At 43.8% G+C, this 26,002-nt stretch overlaps 1 protein-coding gene and 1 long non-coding RNA gene across 3 annotated transcripts in view; one reads left to right on the plus strand and one right to left on the minus strand.

Moving 5' to 3' along the window:
• Nucleotides 1-26,002, plus strand: part of LOC126983971 (uncharacterized) — a 33,238-nt gene that overhangs the window by 4,495 nt on the left and 2,741 nt on the right. For both annotated transcript variants that reach the window (XR_007736309.1, XR_007736308.1), the window contains exon 2: nt 1,602-1,722. This is a non-coding gene — a long non-coding RNA (uncharacterized LOC126983971). The remainder of the gene's footprint in view (nt 1-1,601; nt 1,723-26,002) is intronic.
• The window catches only part of LOC126983970 (uncharacterized), a 135,484-nt gene that overhangs the window by 4,386 nt on the left and 105,096 nt on the right, over nt 1-26,002 (minus strand). The window contains exons 4-13 of the mRNA XM_050837247.1: nt 13,635-13,805; nt 12,328-12,472; nt 11,834-11,958; nt 8,932-9,117; nt 5,996-6,092; nt 5,173-5,313; nt 3,133-3,273; nt 2,602-2,807; nt 1,596-1,700; nt 772-1,008 (exon numbers count right to left, since the gene is read on the minus strand). Coding sequence (XP_050693204.1) covers nt 772-1,008; nt 1,596-1,700; nt 2,602-2,807; nt 3,133-3,273; nt 5,173-5,313; nt 5,996-6,092; nt 8,932-9,117; nt 11,834-11,958; nt 12,328-12,472; nt 13,635-13,805 — 1,554 coding nt within the window. The remainder of the gene's footprint in view (nt 1-771; nt 1,009-1,595; nt 1,701-2,601; nt 2,808-3,132; nt 3,274-5,172; nt 5,314-5,995; nt 6,093-8,931; nt 9,118-11,833; nt 11,959-12,327; nt 12,473-13,634; nt 13,806-26,002) is intronic.

Raw genomic sequence — 26,002 nt, forward strand, 5'->3', positions numbered from 1 at the left:
GTACACACGCCCTGCTTATACTGGGAATAGTGGTAGTGTATCTTATAGCACTTACAATTCCTTTTCTCTATGCTCACTCTTCTCTGCCTTGCTATTTAGACTGAGAATAGAGGGAATGTATTGGATATTAGCTTCTACCTCTAACACTTCTCTTTCTTAATCTTTCTTCCTTCCCTATTCTTTCTAATCCTTAATCTCGCCTTTTATAATTCAAAGTCTTCTTTCTATTCCTCTTGCCAAATCTCTTTTACTATTGCAATCTCTTCTTTCCTAACACTAACTTTTAATATCTCCTTCTCTAACTCTAGTCTTCTCCCTATTCCCCTAACCAAATCTCTTTCCCTATCACAATCTCTTCTTTCCCAACACTAACTTTTAATATCTCCTTCTCTAACTCTAAGTCTTTTCCCTATTCCCATAACCAACTCTCTTTCCCTATCACAATCTCTTCTCTCCTAACACTAACTCTTATCTGCGTTCGTTTTACCTCTCTTCATAACACTACATCACTTCTTTCCTTATATTATTTACTCCGTCATTTCCTAACAGACTATTTTTTTCTTTCCTAACACTCACTCACTGATCCATTCTTTCCACCAACACCAAATCCCTTCTTCCCTTATAATCTACTCTTTTACTTCATCACTCTAACTACTTTATCCTCCTCTAACATCGACACACAATCTTATTTCCATTAACAAAATCTCTTCTTTCCTTTACTCTTTTACTTCCTCACACTAACTAATTCATCTTTCCCTAACACCGACTCACTCTCCGGCCGCGTGGTGGTCATGCTCGTGGCGGTGGTGGTGGTGAAGGTGGTGGAGGGGGCGGCGGGGGCGGCATTAGGGTGGGTGTGGTCGCTCTGGGCGGTGCTGGCCACTTTCCGAGCCTCCACGCCGATGGGTCTTGGCTCCTCCTTGGTCAGGCCTTTCTGGGAGTTTCTTAAGTAAACAGGTTGGTTGGCTCCCCCCATCACTGCCATCTGGGACGAGGGTGTCTCTTCCTCTGGGGGCGAGAGAGAGAGACATATCCAGCAGCTCCATTGCCTCCCGCCTCCTCCGGCTCCTCCTCCTCCTCCTCCTGGGAACGGCGTCTCTTGTGATGAATTATTAAGTTCGTGTACTCTGCTCTGCTGCCTGTGTTGTGTTTTATGTCTTGCTGTGCGTTGGGTAGTTATGCTCACTTCCCTTTTCTTCTTCCTATTTCTTTCTGTTTCCTTGTTTTTGTTTTACTTTCATTTTTTTCTTTGCTTTCTTTGATTTCTGTTTGTGTTTTTATGTGTGTGTGTGTGTGTGTTTGTGTGTGTGTGTGTGTGTGTGTGTGTGTGTGTGTGTGTGTGTGTGTGTTGGGGGGGGGGGGTAAAGGTATGTATATATGTATGCACTTGTGTACTTGTATAGCCGTATGTATTGTTTTTTGCTACCTTTTAGTTTCTTCCCTTCCTCCTGTGTCTTTTATTTTCTGCTTATATTTCTCTGTGTGTGCGTGTGCTCGCGTGTATATGTATATATGTATGCACCTGTGTACCTATATATATATGTGTGTGTATGTATATATGTACGTTCAAATAAAGGTATGTATATCTCTCTTACCTGCAGGGAGGTGGTCACGGCGGGCGTCAGTGCGTCCGGGGAAGGAGATGACCGGCACCTTATCGAGCCCCAGTTGGCCCAGGTGGTAGGTGAGCTGCGCCTCCACTGCGGGGACGCGGGACAGAAGGTAAGAGACGACCGACTGGGGCAAGACTTAATACTTATGGCATTGACGAGTGTTCATTAGGGTAAGGGTCGCGAGAGGGTAGTCGCTAGGTCACCACTTCGTAACAAATAGACAACGTGATGACAAAAAGCGGAAGCATGCATCGCACTGTCCAGAGTCTTTAAGATTGGTTGTTAGGGTTTTTCTTGTCGCAAAACTTGGTCAGAGGGAAGTTTTAGGGTCACCACTTCGTAACAAATAGATAACATGATAACAAACAGCGGGAAGTATGCATCACAGTGTCCAGAGGCTTGAAAAACTTGTCGCGAGGGTAAAGATAGTCGCAAAACTAGGTCAAGTGGAAAGTTTAAAAAATGCTGGCGGAGACCAAGCTTTAGGTCATTTCTAAAGTAAAACCTGCCGGCAATACGCTGGAACGGCACGACACAGCTTGATACTCTGCCCAAGCTACAGAGCGGAAGCTTTAAGTCATGTCTAAAAATGGGTTCAGTCCACTTCAAGTCTGTCCCGGAGTCGGATTGATTTTGACGTCACTCATGGGAGCATTACATGTATTGATAAAGAGGATGCTGCAGAGGCCGGCGAGTGTTTGAGCTTTGAGTGTTGCAAAAAATATGGCTTTGAATTATGCACTAATACGAACGGCGAGTGAGATATCATGTTGATCTGCTCGTAAGCCAACGCCCGGTGCGAGGGCGCGAGTCCACGGCGGGTGTGCGAGCCGGGACGGGCTGCCAGATTACTGTTATTACTGTTATCATTTTTACCGTTGTTGTTATTATTATTATTATTATTATTATTATTATTATTATTATTATTATTATTGATATGATGGTCAACCAAGAGTGCATGACGTGTGAGGGAATGGCGTGTACTGACCTACACAGGGGTTGCCCCAGATGAGCCGCTTCCAGGCCAGGCACTGATTGATGTCCTGGAAGGCGTTCGCCTTACACACACAGTTGGTGTGCAGGTCCGTGCCCAGCAGCCCCAACATGGCCTTGGTGCACTCCTTGTGGTGCCCCGCGCAGCGACCCGTCACGGTGTCCGCCGCGCACGACAGCTCGTAGTGTTCCAGCTGGTACCTGGCGGGGAAACGACCGGGAGGCTGATCAGCAAGGCAGACTGGTAAAACTTAGAATGGACGAGGGTTGGTGGTTTAGGAACGCCAGAGGTGCCTGTAAGGGCGTTAATGAGGAACAAAGGTGGTAGACGATGGGTAGCTGAGGCGATGATGTGCTGAGAATATCACAAAATGTTGTATTAGGATGCTGCTCGCATATAAGATGAGGGTTCAGTCCACTTCGACTAAAAGTAGTGGCTGGTGGTTTTGAGGCAATGTGCTAAAAGTGTCACAAAATGGTGTGTCAGGATGTCATTACTACAGGCAGACACAGAGGGGAGCGTTACCTGCAGACACGGTCGCCGCGGCAGCCCTTGCCCAAGCTGTGGCACTGGCTGGTGGAGGCGGAGTCGCTCCTCAGGGCACAGGGCGGGTGGAGACGGCGCTGCCCTCGTAAACACTTGCCGTAGTTCTTGGCGTTGCTGTCCCTGGAGGGAGACACCAACATACACACATATTCAGGCAAAAAATCAGCAACCAAGCAGTCCGGGAGAGAAACTTTAATTCACCTCTGGGCCTCGCCGCGCCGCCCTTTATCTTTGTTCAATAAACACGTAATGCTACATTGTCTACTAGTCTAAACTCCATGTTCGTGTACAGTGGAAGATCAACATTGTTTGTATGCCTGGCGCATCCTGGTATCCTCTCCCTCCTACCCCTCCCGCTGACCCCTGCAGCCAGAACTTTCTGTTTCACTTGTACCTCAAAGCAGCAACAGGAGGAGATTATCAAGACATCTTTCAAACTAAATTTGATAATGCTTTTTTACTACTTTGTCTATCCTCTTTGAAAGGAGCGAAATGTTGCGGAATTTTGAGCCGTTTTCTCACTTTTATCCCTTAACCCGTCTCCTTCACTGCGATATAAAGATGCTGCCCGTAATTCCACTTGTCCTTTAGTTCTACAGTCACTAACACACATCTTTGCTCTTCCTGGACCACTATGATAAAAAAGATGCTGTCCGTTTGTTGTGTACAGCCACTAACACAGACATCTTTGCACCTCTTGGACCATTAAGAACGTTGTCTGGAAGGTGCACGGCCCCATCCCGTGGCGGCAGACTGAGGGAGAGCGGCCGCAGGTGTCCCCTCACGTAACACTCAGGTAGACGTTTGTACTCGCTTCAGCAACAACAAACTGCCAAAAGTTAGTTCCCTACAGCCCGAGGTCCTCAAACAAGGGCCATAACTTTCCGGGTAAACTCTTTCAGCAAACCTCCTCAGGGGAATGAGAAAAGTTTGTTTATTGAGCAGCTAAACCCCTGGTAAGCACCTGGCCATCTGGGGAGACTTGGCCAATTCAGCCGTGACGGGCCCGCTTGGCACAAGATCACCATCACGGCTCAGCGGCGTCGTTGTCTCCGCGATGATTGCGGGCAGAGAGAGCGTGCTTATGCCGGGGATGATGATACAGTCCTTCCTTATGGCCTGCCCTGCTGTGAGGCGTGGAGGGGCTGGGGGGCGAGGCTTCAAATCTGCAGTCATTGAGGAAAACCTGCTCACTAGTTTACAGCATTTTTTGTTCCTGTCATCTCGCGGAAACATAATCAATGAACTGTCTGTTTACTAAGACTCTTCCGGACCCGAGCAACTGTTTTCGACGTTGTCAGTCTAGAAAGAATAAAAAAGTTTGGTTGAATGTCATCGTCGAATCAGGATCCCATTCTTACGGAGGCTGTGGGTGCGGGCTGCTGTGAAGGTTATAGTGAGCGGCCATCGGGGAGAACTCTGGATTGAAGGGCCGATAAGGGGAAGGAGGCCATTATGTGGGTGCAGGGAGGAGGAGGAGGAGGAGGATGTGAGGGAAGAGAAGGAGGAGGAGGAGGATGATAATGTAGGGAAGAGAAGGAGGAGGAGGAGGAGAATGTGGGGGAAGAGAAGGAGTAGGATGAGGAGTAGGAGGAGGAGGAGGAGGAGAAGGAGGGGAAGAATGAGGAGAAGGAGGAAGAGGAGGGGGAGGTGGAGGAGGTGGAAAAATAAAATGAGAAAATAAAATAAGAAAAAAAAAATAAGAAAGAGAACAAGAAAAAAGAAGAGGAAAGAAGAAGAAAAAGAAGAAATATAATACTAACACTAATACACATACCACTAATAACAATAAGATGAAGAAGAGGAGAAAAAAAGGCAAAAAAGGAAAAAAAAAACTAGAAAAAAGATGAGGAAAACAAGGAAAACGAGAAAGAAGAAAAGAGACGGAGTATTTTTTCTTTACAGCAAAGGAGACAGCACAAGGGCACACAAGAAAGGAAACAATAAAAGAAGCCCACTACTCGCTGCTCCTATAAAGAATCCGAAGAGGTGGCCGAAAGTAGAAGCACCCTCACTCACCTACACACACAGAGAGCGATCTTGAGGGCGAGCTCCTGGTCAGTATCGAGGAGGTACTTGTAGATGTCCTTGATGGAGCCCCGGCAGGCATCCATATTACACTTGGCCGTCTCGCAGTACCCGCTCACGACCTCCAGGTGGCTACGGGGGAGAGAACACAGACCCTGAACGAACAACTGGTCCTCTCACTAGGCCGGCATTATGAGATACTTTCCCTTCTCACATCAACTATTTATAAAGGTTAAAGAGGGGGTCAATCGGATTTTAATGAGTGTTTCCTTAGGTTCACGGTACTGAAGAAGGGCCATACTACCACCAGGGTCATAAAAGTACTATTGGAAATGCCCACAACCCCTACGAAAGCCTTGTCAAATAGGTTCACTTGGGCGATTAAATGTTTAATAATACGGCCTTAAGATTTCAAACAACTGACACTTCCAAGGGACTTATAAATACGAAAATACGGACCTTTGGGAAATAGAAGTCGTAGAAAGGAGAAGATACAGAAAAAAAGAGGTAGACAAAAGAACGAAAATACGATTGAATACGAGTCTGTGGAAAGTTTAGGTCGTAGAAAGGAGGAAATACGGAAGATAGAGATAGATACGAGAATGAAAATACCGGTTACCTTGTGCATTACATAGCTATGTGGTGTTGGACTTTAAACCATGCCAAACACAAATCCTTTTCAGTCTTTTCTTTTTACAATTTAAGCATATCAAAGGTCCGTATTTACCAGTATCTTCGCTTTTGCATATATCTCCTTCTGCACCTCCTCCTTCCCACTGCCTAAGAGGAGCGGGGTATACCGTCAAGACCTTACCTTCGGCAGCCTGAGTTGGCCATGCATCCATCGAAGGCTTCATGGCAGGTCCCCGCCACAAACTTGAGTTGCTCCATCGACACATTATGGTCGGCCTCTGCAGTGACGGCGATGGGGGTGTTGGAGGCGGCAGCGGCGGGGACGAAGGAAAGGGAAAGAGAAAGCTAGTCAGTATCAGAAGTAGACTCGTTGTACTGAAAGGCGAAAAGAAAATAATATAAACAAAACGAGGAGATACTATAAGAAGAGGCGATACTTCCTTGACATATATCGGTACGGACGCGTTTCGTTTTTCATTTTTTTCGCCATTCACTTTTTTATTCGTATTTCGTGGTTCATTTTTATTTTATCCGTGTGTGTTCCTTCCGTCGTTAACTCACTGGTAATAACGTCCAATCCAAAATCATTCAACGTCATGATTAACTTGACGCGCGGACGATACAAACTTCATCGGCCCGTCAGAAGTTAAAGTCTCACAGCGGAGTAATTAGGGAGTGACATACGGAGCGGCCCTTGTGTTCCCAGTGGTGCTGAAGGAGTGAGGGAATGACGGAGTGGAGGAGAGAGAAAGAAGGGAGTCAAGGAGTAAGAGGGCGATGGAGGGAGAAAATACCGAAGAAAAGGAATAAAAAAAGAAGTTAGAGAATGAGGGAGTGAGGAGGAAAGTAAAGAAAGGAGAGAGCGAAGGCGTAAGTAAAATTTTTTAATGTGGAAGTGAAAATTAGAGGGAGAGAGGAACTGAAGGAGGGAAGGAGAGAGGTAGTAAAAGAATGAAGGATTTAGGGAATGAGGGAGTAAAGAAAATGAGGGAGACGGAGTGAGAAAAGAAAGGAACGAGAGACTGAGAGATTGAAGGAGTGGGAAAATGAGAGAAAGAGTGAGAAAGATATAGAAAAAGGAAATGAGACAGCGACAACGAGCGAATGAAGGATTGAAGGACAGTGAGAGAAAAGGAAGTGAGACAGCTAGAACGAACGAATGAAGGATTGAAGGAGAGAGAGAGAGAGAGAGAGAGAGAGAGAGAGAGAGAGAGAGAGAGAGAGAGAGAGAGAGAGAGAGAGAGAGAGAGAGAGAGAGAGAGAGAGAGAGAGAGAGAGAGAGAGAGAGAAAATGACAAAGAAAAAGAGAGACAGAAAGAGAGGAAGACATGGAAAACGGAAGTGAGGCAGTGTGAGGGCGAACGAAACTCTTCTCTCTTTCTTCGTCGTCGGAGTTGCAACGAGTTTAAAATTCTCGATAACTCTGATAACTTTCGAGGTTCGCGCATTTGAGCTCTTGGTTTTCTCTATTTTGCTGCTGGTGCTCCCTCGTATCCAGCGGTTATGCCCGTCATGATACGCCGCAATGTGGTGAACGCGGCGCTAGTCCCAACTCCGGCGATGAGGCGAGACGGGGAAGCGAGAGAGAGAGCCGAGAAGTTTTAAGTCCATGTCTCGTTAGGTGCAGGCGCTAGCTCGATGGTTCTTATTTCATAGTTACGGTTTCTAATATTGACTCTCGTACGTACACAAGTTTGGAGGTTCTTGGCGCTGTTTGAATGATATGCACCCTTATAAATGAGGTCAATTTTGTGAAGCTGTAAACTCTTAGTGGACTTACGCCGAGCTTAGAGAAATGAACGGCTTCAAAAGTGAATGAAAAGCCTCGCACAATGAGATATTAACGAAGCCTTTGTCCAATACTGATACATAAACATGTCTATCCCGGGTAATATTCACCCACGCGTGGACAAACAAGAGAAAATTCAGGTATTTTTGCGTACAAATAAAACAAAAACTTTATCCAGATCTCCCCGGATTGACAAAAGCTTAGACAGAGAATAAAACTGCACGCAAACAACCGCACACGCGTTTGAAAATCCATTAATTAATATATAAACTTGAACAACTTAATAACACACACACAAAAAAGTTGGTGCATTGCAATTTCTCGGTCACAAAACACCAGGATATCGTTCTAAGCAGTGCGAGTGCCGGTGCTGCGGTGGTGCTGACGTGCTGAGGTGCTGGAAGGGGAGGTGCTGGGAGGTGCTGAGTGTAAGGAAGAGTCTGTGAAGGTATACGTGCCGAAGGGTGCTGCAGAAAGGTGGTGCTTGTTGGTGTCTGTTGGTGCCTCTGCGTGCTGGTGTGGCTCGAGTGCTGAGTGCTGTTGAGGGAGCCTAGAAAAGTGAAGGAGGGATTACGGGTGCTTGCATGTGGGTCTGGTCTGAGTGCTAAGGTTTATGGTGCTGCTTGTGCAAAAGAGAGCATGCAAAAGGTGCCATATAGTGCTTGGAAGTGGTGCTAAATGTGTGTGTGTGTGTGTGTGTGTGTGTGTGTGTGTGTGTGTGTGTGTGTGTGTGTGTACGCCTTTTAGAACATGCAGCCGCTTTTGCTTTTTGGAAGTTTATATTAAGTAAAGAAGCAAAGACAGGCCACCTTGGAAGTTAGGTATAAATACGTCAAGCCTCGAGAACAGATTAAGGTTATCAACTTCCCGGAGGTGAGAAGAAGCTGAAGTAATTTTCGGATTAACTTTTTCTGCCTTTACCAAGCGTCCTGTTTAAGAGTAGTTTGGTAAATTAAATGAAAGCACCAGTTTATACGAGGTAAACAGCGAAAACTTGGAAAAATGAAAAAGTATCTTGTCTTCCTTTGCTCAAGTTGAATTCTTATGGAGTGAAATCTAAAATATAAAGTTGGTGGCGTGGGGAAAAGGCTGAGGCGGCGCGGGAGGCGTGTGTGGAGGGGTGTCGGGCAGGGTGTGGCGTGTGGTGAGGTGGAGGGCCCGGTGGAGAGAGTGTGGTGTGGCGTGGCGGTGAAGCGTCTGTGGCTCATTCTCATGCGGTGAGGACAAGTGGCAAACTGCTGAGAGCGAGGAAAGAGTGTGGCCCAGGGAGGCGTGTGGCGCGAGGCCGTGGTGGTTGTCGATGAGGCGGTGGTGTTGGAGGCACGTACTGGTCACCGGCAGGTGCTGGAGGTAGTGGTGGATGGTGGAGAGGGGGTAGAGAGGGTCAGCTTGGGAGGTGGAGATGATGAGGTGCGTGGCGGCGGCCGTGGGCACCGGCACCGTCTGGGACAGCGGCGAGCCCAGGGCGGCCGCGACCCGCGACATGGCCGCCACGCGCCCCGGGTACCGCTCCCCTGCAAGGGACACCCCGGGGTTACGGGTTAGTCCTGCCCGCCCCGCGGGGGTGGCCTTCCTCCGCGGTGTTCCATTTGGGCCTCCTTGCGAGTCTTCTGGACACACACACACACACACACACACACATGCACACACACCAGAACACATACATAACAGTACATATACTACACACACCTATAAGTTGGAGCTGGAACTTTTACCTTATAAGAATACCTAATTTTCTTGTGCTACTACTTGGTCTTCCTTTTGCATTCTCTTTCTACCTTGCTTTCCCTTCACAAGAATAATTTACCAGGGCGGGCTCACCGAACACCAACTTCTCGACTCTTTTTTTCCTCCTCTTCCTGTCGGGGCAGGTCACTGTGTCCCTTGAGAGGCTCCTTCTGCCCCTCCTACAGGTATGAGAGTTGCCTTCACTGCCTACCTGAACAGCCCAGGCACACACCCGGCTCCGTGTAGACCTGGGCGGGATTAGCATAACTCTCAGCCTGAAAATCCTTAGTTGATCTCTTCTGGCCTAGCGTGTAAAAAGGGAGCTCACACTTGCTTCTCTTAAGGGGGAACAAGGCACTGGAAAAAAGTTAGAAGAAAGGGAAGTAGGAGGAATAGGAGGAGGAGGAGGAGGAATAGGAAGAGTAGGAGAAGGAAAAGGAGGAGAAGGAGAACGTTAGGAGTTAGAAGTGAACTGAGGATAAAGAAGAAGGGACAAAAGGAGGAGATAAAATGAGATAAAAGCATAAACAGTAGCGAATATAGAGACGGAAGGAGGAGAGAAGTGAAAGGAGGAAGGAAAAATAAAACAGTAGAAGGAGTTAAAAAAAAATATGGCGGTGAAAAACGTAAATTGTTAAAAAATAATAAAGAAAGACAAAGAGAATGGAAGGACATAAGCACGTAGGCAGTAATGAACGAAAGGAGGCGGGAAATGAGAAGTGAAGGGAACAAGAAAAAGATAATAGGAAATAACGTGGAAACAAAAGGAGGAAGAGGATGAGAAGGAGAGGAGAAGAGGATGGAGAGAGAGAAAAAATGAAAAAACGAAAAAGGAAAAAGATAATAGGAAATAACGTGGAAACATAAGGAGGAAGAGGATGAGAAGGAGAGGAGAAGAGGATGGAGAGAGACGCAGAAAATGAAAAGTGAAGGGAACGAGAAAAAGATAATAGGAGAAAACGTGGAAACAAAAGGAGGAAGAGGATGAGCAGGAGAGAAGAAGAGAAGGGAGAGAGATGCAGAAAATGAGAAGTGAAGGGAACGAAGCAGAGATAATGGAAGGAGGTAAGAAAGAGGAAACAAAAGGAGGAAGAGGACGAGAAGCCGAGAAGAAGAGGAAGGCGAGACAAAATGAAAATCTGGGAGGAACGGAAAACAAAGAAAATGGATGAGACTGGAAAGGAGTGAAAATATAAAGGAAAAAAGAAGATCAAGGAAGGCGGTAAAGATTTAAAAAGCAAGAAAATGTGGGAGGCAGGAGAAAGAAAATTAAGAGAATAAAGTTTCGAGACAAAGAGGAACAAGGAAGGAAGGAAGGAAGTGAAGCGAGAAAATAAACCGTGAAGAAAAGATTGAAGAAATGAAAGGACAAAGAAAGAGGTTAAGGATAAAAATGAAAAAAAAAAAGAGATTACCGACACACACACACACACACACACACACACACACACACACACACACACACACACACACACACACACACACACATTAGAAAAGAAAGGCTCGAAGCGGATTGAAAGATGAAAATAAAGAAAACAACAGGGCACAGAACTGAAAGGAAGTGAGGAAAGCGACTCCTAATACGATATCAAACGAGAGAAAAAGGAAAATAAAAGTCGTTGAGGAGTGGAAAGAGAGAAAAAAAGAGGTGTTGAAAAGGAGAATAAGGTGAATCTCGACAGACAATTAAACAAAAGAAAAAAAAACACGGAAAGGATTGAGAGAAAAAAAAGTAAGTAGACATTGAAGAACAAACACAAGGAAGAAGAAGGAAAAAATATAAAGAAAAAAAAGTCGAACTCCAACAAGAGAAAAAGAAAAAAAACACGGAAAGGATTGAGAGAAAAGAGAAAAAAAAGTTAGTAGACATTGAAGAACAAACACAAGGAAGAAGAAGGAAAAAATATAAAGAAAAAAAGTCGAACTCCAACAAGAGAAAAAGAAAAAAAAACACGGAAAGGATTGAGAGAAAAGAAAAAAAAAATGTAAGTAGACATTGAAGAACAAGCACAAGGAAGAAGAAGGAAAAAATATAAAGAAAAAAAGTCGAACTCCAACTGGCAATTAAACAAGAATAAAAAAAAAACACGGAGAGGATTGAGATAAAAGAGAAAAAGAGTAAGTAGACAGTGAAGAACAAACAGAAGGAAGAAGAAGGAAAGACAATAAAAAGAAAAAGAAAGGCGAACTCCAACAGGCAATTAAACAAGAATGAGAAAAAGAAAAAAAAACATGAAACGGACTGAAGAAAAGAGAGAAAAAAAGAGGTGTTAAAAAGCAAAACAAAACAAGAAAATAGATACAGCAGGACAAAAGAGAAAAGACGACCCCTGACAGACAATTAAACACGAAAAGAAAAGAAAAAAAACATGAACCGGATTAAAGAAAGCAAAAAAGAGATAAAAAGTGAGAGAGCGACAGTACACACACACACACACACACACACACACACACACACACACACACACACACACACACACAAAAGCGACAGGGAGCGCTCACCAAGGCAGGGATCCTCGTTGACAAGGGAGTAGAGGTGCGAACACTTCTTGTCCTTGCCGTCCGGACAGATGCAGCCGAGTAGAGGCGTCTCACGGAGCTCCAGCCACTTCCTCAGACACCCCTCCCTGTAGGCCGACCCAAGGACACGATGGGAAGACAATGAGGCAAATGATAAGAAAGAGGAAAGGAGGAATTGCTCTATATAAGCTTTTTAACATTTTTTCTATAAGGAATTACCATCTGTAGCTTTCCTTAGCCTCTCTGTAAAAGGAATTCCTCTCTACAGCCTTTGTACATCCTCGAAACTACTACGAGAAATCAATTTTTTACGTGATAACCAACGAAATCAGCATCAAAACAGCTCAAAGCATGCCTGAGACTAAACATTCGTGACCCATAACCTGTCTTCATGTCCACTTGAAAGAGACCCAAAACCTATCTTCATATCTACACAAGCTTTGGGGCCACACGGAGCCACTTAGGGCCATTCTTACTTGTCAGGGGTTCGGCAGCGGCCATCGCGGTACTTGCAGATGGAGCGAAACTCGTCGAGGCGATTCCGACACCACGGGCTCTCGTGGCAGGAGTCCGAGGCGATATGGCAGGTGGGGATGTACTGCAGCGGGTGAAGGTCCACCTCTGAGGCGCCGGGGGAAGGGAGGAAGAGGCAGGAACGTGAACAGTTGGCGTTTGATATGATCCCTCTGATTAATCCCTTCACTATGAATTACAACGCGGATTACAGCAGCAGCAGCACGCAGTAAATCCATTGATATTAATGATTCCCTGATGCTGGATAGATGTAATTGCTTTAAGTTGATGTATATTAATTTCAGGGATGAGACATTATTTATCGCTTTGTCAGGGTTGTCCGCCACACTCTCCCGTTAGTTTAGCTCCCTGCACGCAGAGGAATATTTAATTAATTAATACAACACCGAGGAACGAAGAGCAACATATCAGATTACGCAGCGCGAAGCAACAGACGGCGGCAGTGTGGGTAATTCAGCGCGAAGGTACACGAGTAAACCGCTTCAAGGAGAGCTGCCGGGAGCGAGCAGGATGACGGTGACCTCAGCAACCCCGTGAACCAGTAATAAAGACTGAGAAGGCTCGCCAGCAGGAGGTACGGCAGAGGGTTCTTCACGCCACGCTACACACTGGAAAGACAATATTATCGACGCTGCAGCAACGGTCACCAAGCCAGCCGCTGCCAATGACCAAGACAACTGAGTCTCGCTCCAGATGACTCGATAAACGCCATCACCGACAACAATTATTTATCGTCCGGTGGTCTCTTCACTCAACGCTGGTCTTGTTTGTTTTTCCAGTTTGTTGCGACAACGTGATTTATTCTGAATATTGTTAACACGGTGGAGTCGTTGATGAAATGTCTCAAAGGGGCTTAGAGAAAGTCTGTTACATGAGGAAAGTTTGGGAGACAAACAAACCTCACCTACTGCAATGAAGGACAAAAGATGAAATAATTATAATCCCATTACATCGACAAGCACGTGAGGGCTTCCCCACACCAGAGAACCACTCCTTTCCATCTCTCACTCATCCTACAGAATGTTTCTCTGCCTTAGAGGTAAGAAAAAGAGGCTTCCCGAACGGTTGCTTCAAAGAAAGGTACACATTGACGTCAACTTTGCTGGCACAGAAAAGAACAAGAGGAGTGAAATGTTAGTCAGTAAAGAGGCCGCCACCTTCCAATCTCATCGGAAAGTTTAAAAAAATGTTTAAATCTATTAGCTAATCATGATTGCCCTACACTGTGAACGGGCGTTGCGTGGCTCACCTTTCCTGCTGACGAAGACGCAGGGGTGGTCAAAGAGCAGGTCCCTGAAGGCGTTGCACTGCGGGTCGAGGCGCGGCTCCTTGCACAGGCAGGTGGGCTGGAACCACGAGAACTGCACCAGCGTCCTCAGCGCCGCCTGACACCGAGACACCGTGACCGTCGAGCACGCCACTGGGGGGGAGAGGAGAGGAGGGCGGTGAGAGGCTGCGAGAGAGGAGGTGGAAGCGAGTAGGGGGAGGCGATGACAGCGTGAGAGGCAGGGGCAAGGCACGAAAGGGAGGAGAGAGCGATGAGAGAAAATTGGGAGGGCTGGAAAGGGGAAGGATGATGGTGTGAGGTGGCCGGGAGCATTGCCAGACCAGATGAGTTGCGTGCTACTGATATTTAGCTTTATTGAGCGTCGATAGTAGCAGTGTTTATCCACGCGACGAAGAAAATAATTACTTTGCATTAAAACTACTTGTATATGTATCCTATCTTCCTGTTTCTACTTATTTTATGATTTTAGCTTAAATGGCCGTCGAAATCAGTGTTAATCTCCGTGAAAGGAAGGAGTATTTGCTTTCTCTACATTAAAACCTCTTGTTTATCTATCTATCTATCTACCTCTCTCTACATCTTATTCTTTGTCGTTAGTCTTCTCTGAGCATCGACATCCATACGTTACAAGAAGGAGTAGTCACTTTCTCTACATTGAAACCTCTTGTATATGTTTTCTATCTTCCTTCTTCTCCTCCTCATTCTATATCCTTTACCTTCACTGGGCGTCGATATCTCTACAGAAAGGAATAGTCACTTTCTCTACATTAAAACGTCTTGTACATGTATTTCTATCTTCCTCCTCCTCCTCCTCCTCCCGTGTCCTCACCACGGTCGCCAAAATCCCAGGGTACCGAATGGATGGGTTACTGGATGTTACAAAAAGGAATAATCACTTTATCTACATTAAAACGTCTAGTATATATATTTCTATCTTCCTCCTTCTCCTCCTCCTTCCCCGACCCGCCAAGATCCCAGGGTATCGAATGGAGGGGTCTTCTGGCAGGTATATGTCCCCAGGTGCGCAATTACAGTCTTGATCACCCCTCCCTTCCGCCTTACCTCGAGCTCCGGGGACCTAACTTGTAGCGCCGCCCAGAAGGAGAAAATACACCCCCCGCAGAGTAGCTGGCCGGCCGGGGTCTTTTTTCCCCTTAATTTGTGTGCTCATTAGTTTTTATGGTTTTGCTGAGCTTCTTCGTTTCCTTTCGTAGCTGCAGAGTTGGTCATCCTAGTCCTGCAACCACGTGACTGACTATTTATTGCTTCCTCTGTTGACTATTATGAGGAAAGTGTTAATTCATGACGTGCGTTTTCTTTGATTACACTTCCCTCCTTCATGCGACTCACCACCAATCACTGCCCTCAAGACCGCACAAGACCCAGTTAAACTCCTTCAAAGTCACGTGCAACCACCTAAACCATCCATAAACTTATACCTGTAAAGAGACATCAATAATGACACTCATACAAGACTTCCAGACATACACAGGCCAACTTAAACCCCTCCAAAGCCTCTAAAGCTACTCAGGATACGCAGATACTAGATACTGTGAACGAAAGCTTTCTAAATGGCTTCAACCTTACTAAGACATCGAAGATCATTGAAAACGCAGACTTCCAGAGAAACAAAGACCAGTTCAACCCCCTCCAAAACCATATAGCTACCTGGGGCACTCTTAACCTTATAGCTGTGGACGAAAGCTTTCTAAATGACTTCAACAATACTAAGAGACACCTGAGATCACTGAAACTCACTCAGACCAACCTAAATCCTCTACAATGAATTCAGTTACGTAAATATACCAATAGACCTTCCCAGAACCAACCTTGCGCCCCAATTAAGGCTTTCTCTCCCTTCCTAGGCCATTAACTTCCAATCAGTTCTAAAAAAGATACTCTAACTCACTAAAACGGCAGTAGACCAGTTAAAACCAAGCCGGATACCTCTTAAACCAACCTCAGTCCCACTACAGTCATCCAGACCACCTTAGACCCTCCTACGCCAGTGTTTGAGTGTAAGGAGGGCAGTGACCCGATGTGGAGTGACCCTGGCGGTGCTGTCCTGCCTGTCACGCTACCCAGGCCTCTCGGGGACGGCGTATAATGAGGCTTATATATTCTAGGAGCAAAAGAACACATTCCGACGCCATCCCTCCCTGGTCATTCTTTGTTATGGATGTGTGTGTGTGTGTGTGTGTGTGTGTGTGTGTGTGTGTGTGTGTGTGTGTGTGTGTGTGTGTGTTCATCCCCCTTCTATCTCTATTTTTTCTCCTTTCCTCTCTTCAATCTTTTCTTTCTTCTTCTTTCATCTCGTTTATCCCTGTTCTAACTTTGGTATTTTTCCTTCATTGTTTATTTTTATAGTTATTTGCCTCTCTGTAATATACGTTGCGTGGCTCTGATGACTCCGCTAACGTTGAGAACAAAAGGGAAGGTTGGGTTGGCAGTATAATTCAAGTCCTCGGTTTTACGCTATAAATTCCGGGCAAGTGTGTGTTTCCGAGGCGGCCTACTTACGCGTGGAAATTATGGTGTGATTTTAATGCTACAGAGGGCGAATTCTTGTTGATTTCTTTCCTTCATGCATCCCCTCACCATGCACGGAAAGGAATAAAATTTTTCTTCAATGTATTCCGGGATTTTTTTTTGCATAGCTTTCTATTTTATTTATACGAGCACGATGTTGCTAGGATTCTTGTTGTTTTCTTGTTTTATATAACTCACTACCTTCCTTTTCTAACCCTGCAAGAAAAGGAATAGTTTTTTCCAGTGTGTTTCGTGAGTGGCTGTATTTTTTTATTCACTCCTGTTTTATTTATACGAGCACCATGTTGCCTGAATTCTTGTTGCATTTTTGTTTTATATAACTCATGACCTACCTCCTTTAACCATGCAAGAAAGGGAATAGAGTTTTCTTCAATGTGTTTTGTGAGTGGTTGTATTTTTTTTTTCGCTCATCGATTTTATTTATACGAGCACCATGTTGCTATGATTCTTTTTGTTTTCGTGTTTTATATAACCTCTCAGTTCTTCTCCTCCCACCATGCAGGAAAAGGAATAGAGTTTTTTTCAATGTTTTTCGTGAGTGTTTGTATTTTTTTTTATTCACTCATCACTTTTATTTATACGAGCACCATGTTGCATGAATTCTTTTTGTTTTCATTTTTTATATAACTCATGATCTTCCTCCTCTAACCATGCAAGAAACGGAATAGAGTTTTCTTCAATGTGTTTCGAGAGTGGTTGTATTTTTCATGTTTTTTTTCCACCTTTCTATTCTATTTACACGAGCACCATGTTGTCAGGATTCTTTTTTATTTTTTTATATAACCTCTCAGCTCTTCTCCTCCCACCATGCAGGAAAGGGAATAGAGTTTTCTTCAATGCGTTTCGTGAGTGGTTGTATTTTTATGGTTTTTTTTCGCTCGTCGATTTTATTTATACGAGCACCATGTTGCTATGATTATTTTTGTTTTCATGTTTTATATAACCTCTCAGCTCTTCTCCTTCCACCATGCAGGAAAAGGAATAGAGTTTTCTTCAATGTGCTTCGTGAGGGTTTTTGTTTTCATATATATATATTTTTTTCTTGCATACTCTTCTAATTTCTTTATACGAGCACCATTGTTTAATATAACCTTTGGCCTCCTTCCTTCACTGACCATGCAAGGAGGATATGTAGTTCCTTCAATGTGTTCCGTGACTGGTTTTGTTTTCATTTGTTTTATTTTCACACCCTCTTATTTTCTTGATACGAAAGCCATGTTACGAGCCTCTCTCCTCTCATCATGCAAGAAAGGGGTCGATTTTCCTTCACTGGGTTCCGTGAGTGAGATGCTTTTGTTATTCTTTATCTCTTTGCGTTTGTTTTATAGAGTCAGGACGTTGTGAGTGTTTTGTTTACGTATCCAGCCCTTAATTTGTCTTTTTTTCTTTACCGTGAATAGATGATATATTATTCTTTGTTGGGTTTGGTGAGAGACGATTCTTTTTGAGGAGTGGCAGCTTTTGTTCATATATAGCCTTTGTTTATTTATAGTTTGTCTTCTTTTACCGTGAAACAAGAGTGCGTTTTTCTTCATTTGGTTTCGTGAGTGACTTGATTCCTTATTTGAGGAGTGACAGTATTTTGTTTTACTAATAGGAGCAGAATGTTGGGAGCCTCTTTACAACACAAGCATTGATTTACGATTTTCATCCTCTTAATGTGCAAAAACGAGGACTACATCTCTCTTTTTATTCATTGGGTTCCGTGAGTGGTTCAATTCCTTCTCATGAGTGGCAATTTTTGTTTTACTTATGGGGGAAAATGAAAGGAATGTTGCGAGTTATTTTTACGACTCAACCATTGATTTACATCCACTTACTGTGCAAAAACCTGGAATTCACCTTTTTTTCCAGTCTCTCTTACCGTGAAAACCAGAGTGATAGATTTTCCTCACTGAACCTGAGATTGTATCGACTTAAGGGGGCCTTGCGTGTGATTACCGGGCCCGTTCCTTGTAGCTCGGGGCTCTCGTGACTCGCCTGCTCCTTAGGGTTCGGGTTGAGGCGGGTCAGGGGGAACACGCTGGCCCAGGTAGTAAACAGAGCGTGTGGCGGAGGTGATGAGTCTGAGCCTGGCGACCGTGGCTAGTTTCGAGGGAGACTGATAAAGATACTGGTTTGCAAATAGAGAGGCGGATGAATGGAGCCAATAAGTGGATCTGTAGTCAAGGAAAGTATCATATCTGGTACACGTTTTCATAGTCAAAGAGGAAACTGTGTAGAGGTGTAGTGGAACAGGTGGAGAATGAAGAAAAGACAGAAAAGTGCAAAACATATATGATAAAACTAGTCTACGGCGTTCAAACTGCGCACTACCTTGGGATGTCGGTAACAACAGACGTTTACAATCCCACATTCCTTGAACCTTATCTATGACCACTTGACTCTTGTGGAAAAAAAAAGGTATACGTCAAAAAAGAAAACAGAAAGAGTTGAAGCTCAAAACGTTCAACTCTACTACCTCAGGATTCTAGTAACAGCAGACGTCTCTGATCCCACACTTCTTCAACCTTATCTGTGACCACTTTACTCTTTACCTCAGTGTACCTCAGCAAACCAGAATAGAAGTAGCTCAGACTAACCCTAACCCAACATTTGATCTGGTAGCGTGACAGCCTCGGGTCCTTGGGTTGTAATATGAGCCAAACGTCTTTTCGTGATCCGTGTTTGTCCCCCGAAAGAGTTTATTCAGTCCGGCGTGACACGAGGCCGAAAGGGAAGGTGCGTGACCCATATAGCCGGGACGGTCATGTAGTTGATTGGCGTTGATTTATTTTCCTACATTTTACTTCATTTCTTACCTTTTTTCCTCCTTTTTTTCTATTCCTGTTAGTGGATGTTATTGGACTATAGCAAGACCGAGGACCTTATTCCATCTTTCTCTCTTTCGGCATCTACTAATTTTCCCCCTATAGTTTTTCTTTTCTTGTTAAGTCTCTTTCTTCTCCCTTCTTACTTCTTTCTGTTCTTCCTTAATTTTGTTTTCCCTATTCTTGTTTTCAGTCTTTCTTTTCTTACTCTTTCCTGCCTCTATCTGTTCTTCCTACATTTCACCTTTCCTTGTTTTCAGTCTTTTCTTTCCTCTCCCACTTTGCTCATCCCTGTTCTTCATGTATTTTTCCTCTCTCCTTGTCTTCAGTTTCCTCTTTCTTTTTCTTCCATCTTGCTTCTCCCGGTGCTAACTTTCAATTTTTTTGTTCAATGTTTGCGTTTTCTTTTCCCTCTCTCGGGTATCTCCCCGTGTCTTCCTGTATCTTTGAGGGCATGCATAGTCAGTGTAGCACACGTCGCTCCGCCCTCTCGTAAAACTCTCAACGACAATCACCTCCGAACTCACAGTCGGCGGAGGGGGCGACCAACATCACCTCGGCCACGACCCCTCATGAAAATTTCACTACGGGATTCTGGATTGGGCCTTTTCTCCCGCTCTTTTACCCTTTTCTTCCTTTCTTGCTTGGTTCAGATCTCCTTTGATGGTTTAGAGTTTATTTCTATTTGTGTTTTTACCGCTCGCAAAAGAATTTTGCGGAAGGTATTGTTTTCAGCTGTGTAAATTGGTTTGTTATTTTTTTTGGTCTGTAACGCGATAACTTTTGAACTGTTACAGCTAGGATGTTGAAACTTCATAGGTTGACTACTAATGGCCCCCCACCGGACGGGTTAGATTTTCAAGGTCAAAGGTCAAGGTCACCGAGGTCAAAAATACATATTTTCACATTTTGAGCACTCCGACCAGAGGGTGTTGGCAGCGGGCGGTTTGCACTCGTTAGTGTGTCCAATGTCTAGTTTTCTCTGTGTTTCTACGTCTTTTGCGTTGTTTTCCCTCACTCCCCATTGTCACGGTACATACAGATGGCGCTGTTCGGGCCACCTAAGGGGCGGACGAGTAGACATCATAAAGAAAGACAAAACAAAACACGGAGCATCGCGGTCAAGCTGAACCCATGAGTAAAGCAACACAAGCCTGAACGATGTGGCCAAAGGGAAATAGAGCATGATAAAAAGTAACGCATATCAGAGAGAGCAACGTAGAGTCAAACTAAAACGAAGGAAACTAAAGAGAGTACAAACTAGAGAATTTAAGAGAAAAAAAAGGAAAATAACAAAGATCAGAACATGACAGAAGCAAGCTGAAAACAAAAAGGAGATAATAGCGTAAGCGTAAGTGAGTCTGAGTTGGAGTCAAAATGAAAACAGGAGTAAACAGGAGGGGGAAAAAAAAGTCAAATCGCCGTAACAAAATATTTCTCGTCGCTGTCAATTAGAAGCAAAAAATTAGTACGGAAAGGAAACTGAAATTAGAGCAACAACAACACAGAGTCAAATTTAAACGAAGAGTAAACAATAAATAGATAGATAAGTAGATAAACAGAGAAATAAAGAAGGAAGAGAAAAAGACGGAGGGAAAGAAAATAGGAAATAATGAAAAAGAAAAATATGTAATCGAGATAAGAGAAATAACGAAGAAAGAATATATTGAAGAAAAAAAACATATAAATAGATACAGAAAAAAAGAGAAAAAAGAGGCAAGAAGAAAAAGAAAAAAAGAAAATACATAAAGAGTGCAGGAGACAAACTAAAAATAGAAAAGAACAAAGAAAACAAAGAAAAAGAAAAAAGAAAAGGGAAGAAAAATCGCAGCAGCAAAATATCATTCCTTGTCGCTGTCAGTCAGATGTGATTATGCAATTATCCGACCGAGGAGAGAACGTCAGCTGATCCTTCCCCTTTAGAGGTCGCCAGGTGCACACGTCTACCTGAGTGCCGGCATTGACCTTATGAATACCTGCCTTTAATTATGACCTTGATTACATGGATATTTTTTTCGTTTGTTTGTTTCTTTCTTTACTTTGTTTACCAGGACTTCTATCGTATATTTTCTTTCTTTCTTTCCTTCTTTCTTTTTCTTTCTTTCTTTTTTTTTCTTTTTATTCCTTCCTTCCTTCCTTCCTTCCTTTATTCATTCTGTTTATCTTTCTTTCTTTCTTTCTTTCTTTCTCTCCTTCTTTCTTTCTTTCTTTTTTTCTTTCTTTCCTTCGTGTGAGCAGACAGACTTACAAACAGAGAGCCAGACAACACGATTAGCACACACACACACACACACACACACACACACACACACACACACACACACACACACACACACACACACACACACTGACATTACTCTGACTCCCAAATCCCTTTCGTCTAAGCCCTCTCTGATGCTACGTTCGCTGGGCTGACCAAGATGGCGTCCAATACCCTTCACCCGTGCAATCTCGTCCGGCTTGTTCTGTATGCATAACACCTCCACCTATCCTTGTTTAGTTTCCTCCCTTCCCCCCTTGTCCTGATCACCCTCGCTTCTCTATTTCTCTCTTTCACATTTACTTCTTCCTCTCTATCTTCTCTTCTTTGTTGTTTTTCCTCCTCATATTCCTTCTCCTCCCTCCCATTCTCCTTCTTTCCCTTTCTCTCATATCCCATTCGTTCTCTCATTCCTTTCCTCTTCCTTTACTTCCTTTCCTTCCTTTGTTTTGTGTTGTTTCTTTCTCTCCCTCTTCTTTCTTATTTCTCTTACTTCTCCACGTCTCATTCATTCTCTTTCCTTCTCTTCTTCTTCTTCTTTCTCTTTCTTTCATTCGTTTTCTTAATCTCATCCTCTTCGATTCTCTCCCTTCTTCCTTCCTGATTTCTGTAATTCCTCTTCCTCTTAATCCTTCTCCTTCCTCCTCCCATTCTCCTTCTTTTCATCTTCCCTTATTCGTTCTCTTGCTCCATCTCACTTCCTCCTCTTCCCTTTCTCTTTCTCCTATTTCATTTTCTTTTATTTATCCCCCTGTTCTCCCTTATTCTTCTATTCAGACTCTTTTCTCGTATTCTTCCTCTCTCACCCTTTCCATTCTGCCTTCTTCCTTTCATTCTCTCTCCTTCTCCCTTTCTCTTTCTCTTCTCTTCCTCCATTCTCTTCTGTTTCCATTTCCTCTCTTCTCATTTTCTCTGCCTTTCCAGTCTCCCTGACTTCCAATCTTCTCTCTCTCCTGTTAATCTCTCTCTCTCTCTCTCTCTCAAAAAACAGATTCAGACGTCGAGGGCATGGAAGAATGAGAGAGAGAGAGAGAGAGAGAGAGAGAGAGAGAGAGAGAGAGAGAGAGAGAGAGAGAGAGAGTGAGAGAGAGAGATAGATAGAGAGAGAGAGAGAGAGAGAGAGAGAGAGAGAGAGAGAGAGAGAGAGAGAGAGAGAGAGAGAGAGAGAGAGAGAGAGAGAGAGAGAGAGAGAGAGAGAGAGAGAGAGAGAGAGAGAGAGAGAGAGAGAGAGAGAGAACCCAAGGCATCATCTGGCCAAGAATAGGTTGAGAAGACGTCTTGTTTTCGACTTCGGAGGAGGAGGAGGAGGAGGAGGAGGAAGAAAAGAGAATTTAAAGAAAGGAAAGAGGAAGAAGAAAGGAGGAAAGCGAAGTGGTATTAAAACAAAATTCTATAATAAAGGAAGGTGAGTAAAAGGAAGGAAGAAGGAAGAGGAAGCGGAAAAATAGAGAAGTTGAAGAAAAGAAAGAAAGAGAAAGAAGGAGAAGGGAGAAAGTAAGACTGTGTTTGAAGAATGATGTAATTGATGTAATAAAGGTAGGATTGGAGAAAGAGAAGAGAAAGAGGAGGGAAGAAGGAGAAGGAGGAGGAAGAATAGAGAGATGTTGAAGAAAAGAAAGAAAGAGAAAGAGGGCGAAGGAAGAAAGTAAGACAGTATTAAAAGAAAGGTATAATAAAAGAAGGACTGGAAAGGAGAAAGAAGAAAAATAACGGACGAACATAATAAGAAGAGAAGAAAGAAAGATTGTATTATCAAGACAGATCAATGGAGGAAGGGAAGGGAGGGAGAGAAGAAAAGAAGGAAGAGAAAGGGAGAGAGAGAGAGAAAGAGAGAGAAAGAACTAGAGTGAGGTTGTTTTACTTGTGAAGTGGAATAGATGAAGGAACAGAAGAAATAAGGGAAGAAGAAGATAAACTAAGGATGAAGGGAAAGGAGGGAGAGAGAGAAGGACAACAAAGAGAAAGAGAAAGAATGAAAGAAGTGAGGTTGTTTTGATTGGAAGGCGAAATGAATGAAGGAGGAGAGGGAACAAAGTAAAGAAGATATCGTAAGGAAAGAGAGGAGTGAGGAAAATAAGGAAAAAGGGAGGAAAAATGAAAGAGATAAGGTTGTTTTGACTGGAAGGAGAAGAGGAAGCAAAGGAAAAAGGATACTGTGGGGAAGATGGAAGAAAGAAAGGAAGGAAGGAAGGAGAGAAGAAGGGTGGAATGGAGGAGAAATGGAGAGATATCTGATTCATCTCTCCGCCTGTTTTCCTCCACCTGGTAATCTGAGAAGCGTTCCAGTTATTTTTTCTCTCCTCTCTCCTCCAGTTCCTCCTTTTCTCTCTCTCTCAATTCTTTTTTTCTTTCTATTCCTCTTCGTTTTCTTAGTCTTGGTTGTCTATTTCTTGAGACTGTTTGTTGTTCTTTCTTTATTTTTTTGTATGTCTGTCTGTCTTTCTTTTCTCCTTTCTCTTTGTTTCCTGTTACTGAAGTTTGCAATTAAGTATTTTTGTATCTTCTTTTTTTTTCTTTGTTTCCTTCATCACCGTCAACTCCATTCCTGCCATTATCATCAGTATCACCTTTACCTGCATCACCATCACCACCACCATCACCACCACCATGTATACGCCATCACTACCAACACTAACACTAATTATGTTTTTCCGTCTTTCTCTCTTTTTCTTTCTTTCCTTCTCTTTTTTTCTTTCTCTTTCTTACTTTATGTTCTTTCTTTTTTTTTCCTTCCTTCCTTTCTTTCTTTCTACTTTTTTTATTTCTTTTCTTCTTCCATTCTTTTTCTTTTCTCTTTCTCTCTTTGATTTATTCCTTCTTCCTCTACTGTCTTTCTTTCACAATCTCTCCACCACCACCACCACCACCACCATTACCCTCAATAATACCACTATCACCACCACCACCACCACAACCACCACTACTAACGCTACCACTACTACTAACATCACCATTTCACAGACAATCACTACCACCAGGAACACATGACTACCACTCTGGCCTCTGGTACCACAATGATCATCACCACCACCACCATCACCACCACCACAATCACTGCCTCACCTACCACCATTACTACCAAAATCTCACACACCACATGACCCCCGCTCTTGTCTGTTACTGCAATCATCATCATCACCACCTCACCACCACCACCACCACCACTACCACCACCACCACCACCACCACCACCACCACTACCACCACCACCACCGCCACAAGTTTAGCGGCTTTGCATCGCTAATGAAGAAGATAATCGCCAGCTGGTAATTTCACAAAAGACCGACAGCGCAGGGAAAAAAGAAAGAAAGTGAAAGGAGGCGAGGCAGGAAGGAAGGAAAGAGAGGAGAGGAGGAAGGGAGGGAAAGAAGGAGCAAAAAGGGGGGAAAGAATTGAAAAAAGTAAAGTGGTTTTGATAGGACAGTGGAATGAATGAAGGAAGAGAGGAAGGAAAGGAAAAAAGGAAGGAAGGAAGGAAGGGAGGGAAGGATTCTAGTACTGATAGGACGCTGGAATGAAGGAATGGAGAGAGATAAGGAATAGAAAAAAAAGGAAGAAAGAAAGTACTGAAAAAAAACTCTAAAATAATAAATTGAAGACCCTAAGGATTTTTAAAACAAACAAAAACAAAACAAAACTTGAATATATGCTTAATAGATTGTTTATCTTTTCATATACATAAAAAAAAACTGGAAAAAAACGAAACAAAACAAAACAAAGATAAAATAAATGTATAATATATTTTTTTTCATGTACATATAAATTCCATCCGCCGTGCATTCATAGGGTAAAACAATGGCGGGGGAATGATATGATACACAATGACGGTGAACAATTTTATTTGACTCCATAAACTCGTTGGTGGCTTTTATCGGCGCGTCGTTCCTGTGTTCCATTCTATGATCCATGACTCAATTGTTTTCTTGATTCAATTTTTCCTCTTTGATACATGAGAGAGGAGGAGGAGGAGGGGTGGAGTAGGAGAGGGCGATAGAGGGGAGGAGGAGGAAGAGGAGGAAGGGGTAAGGGGATAGAGGGGGGGCAGGAGGTGGAAGAAGGGGAGAAGGAAAAGGGGGATGAGTGGGAGCAGGAGGGGAAAGAAGTAGAGGAAAGAGCAGGTAAAAGAGAAGGAGGAAGAGGATTAGCAAGAGGAAGAAGAGAGGAGGAGGGAGGAAAGAGGAGGGAAAGGAGGAGCAGCAAGAGGGGGAAGAGGAAGAGGAATGAATAGAAAGGAAAAGAGGAGCAAGAGAAGGAGAGAAAAAGGGGAAAAGAAAGAGGAAGGGAAAGAAGACAGAATGGAAGGGAAAGAAAAGGAAGTGGAGGGATGGTAAAGGGAAAACAGAGAAGGAGGAAGAAGTGGAGGAGAAAGACGAAACGGTAGAGGAACAGAAGGAGGAGGAGGAGGAGGAGGAGGAGGAAAATAAGAAGAGAAGGAAGTTGGAAATAGAGAATGAGACGATGAAAGGAGGAGATGGGAACGAAAGAAAAAGCGATCAACATCACAACCAACACCACCACCACCACCACCACCACCATCACCATCACTACCATTACCACCTCCTGCTCCACCACCACGACCACCATCACCACCACCAACATCATGAGGCAAAGACCAATAATATATAAGTTGCCCCTTTATTAGATAGAAAATGTAAAGCCGCCCCAGCCGTGTTAGTTTTATGGGTAACTCATACAGCTTTTCACGGACC

This window comes from Eriocheir sinensis, chromosome 55 (genome assembly GCF_024679095.1).
Source record: "Eriocheir sinensis breed Jianghai 21 chromosome 55, ASM2467909v1, whole genome shotgun sequence".
Lineage (NCBI taxonomy): Eukaryota > Metazoa > Arthropoda > Malacostraca > Decapoda > Varunidae > Eriocheir > Eriocheir sinensis.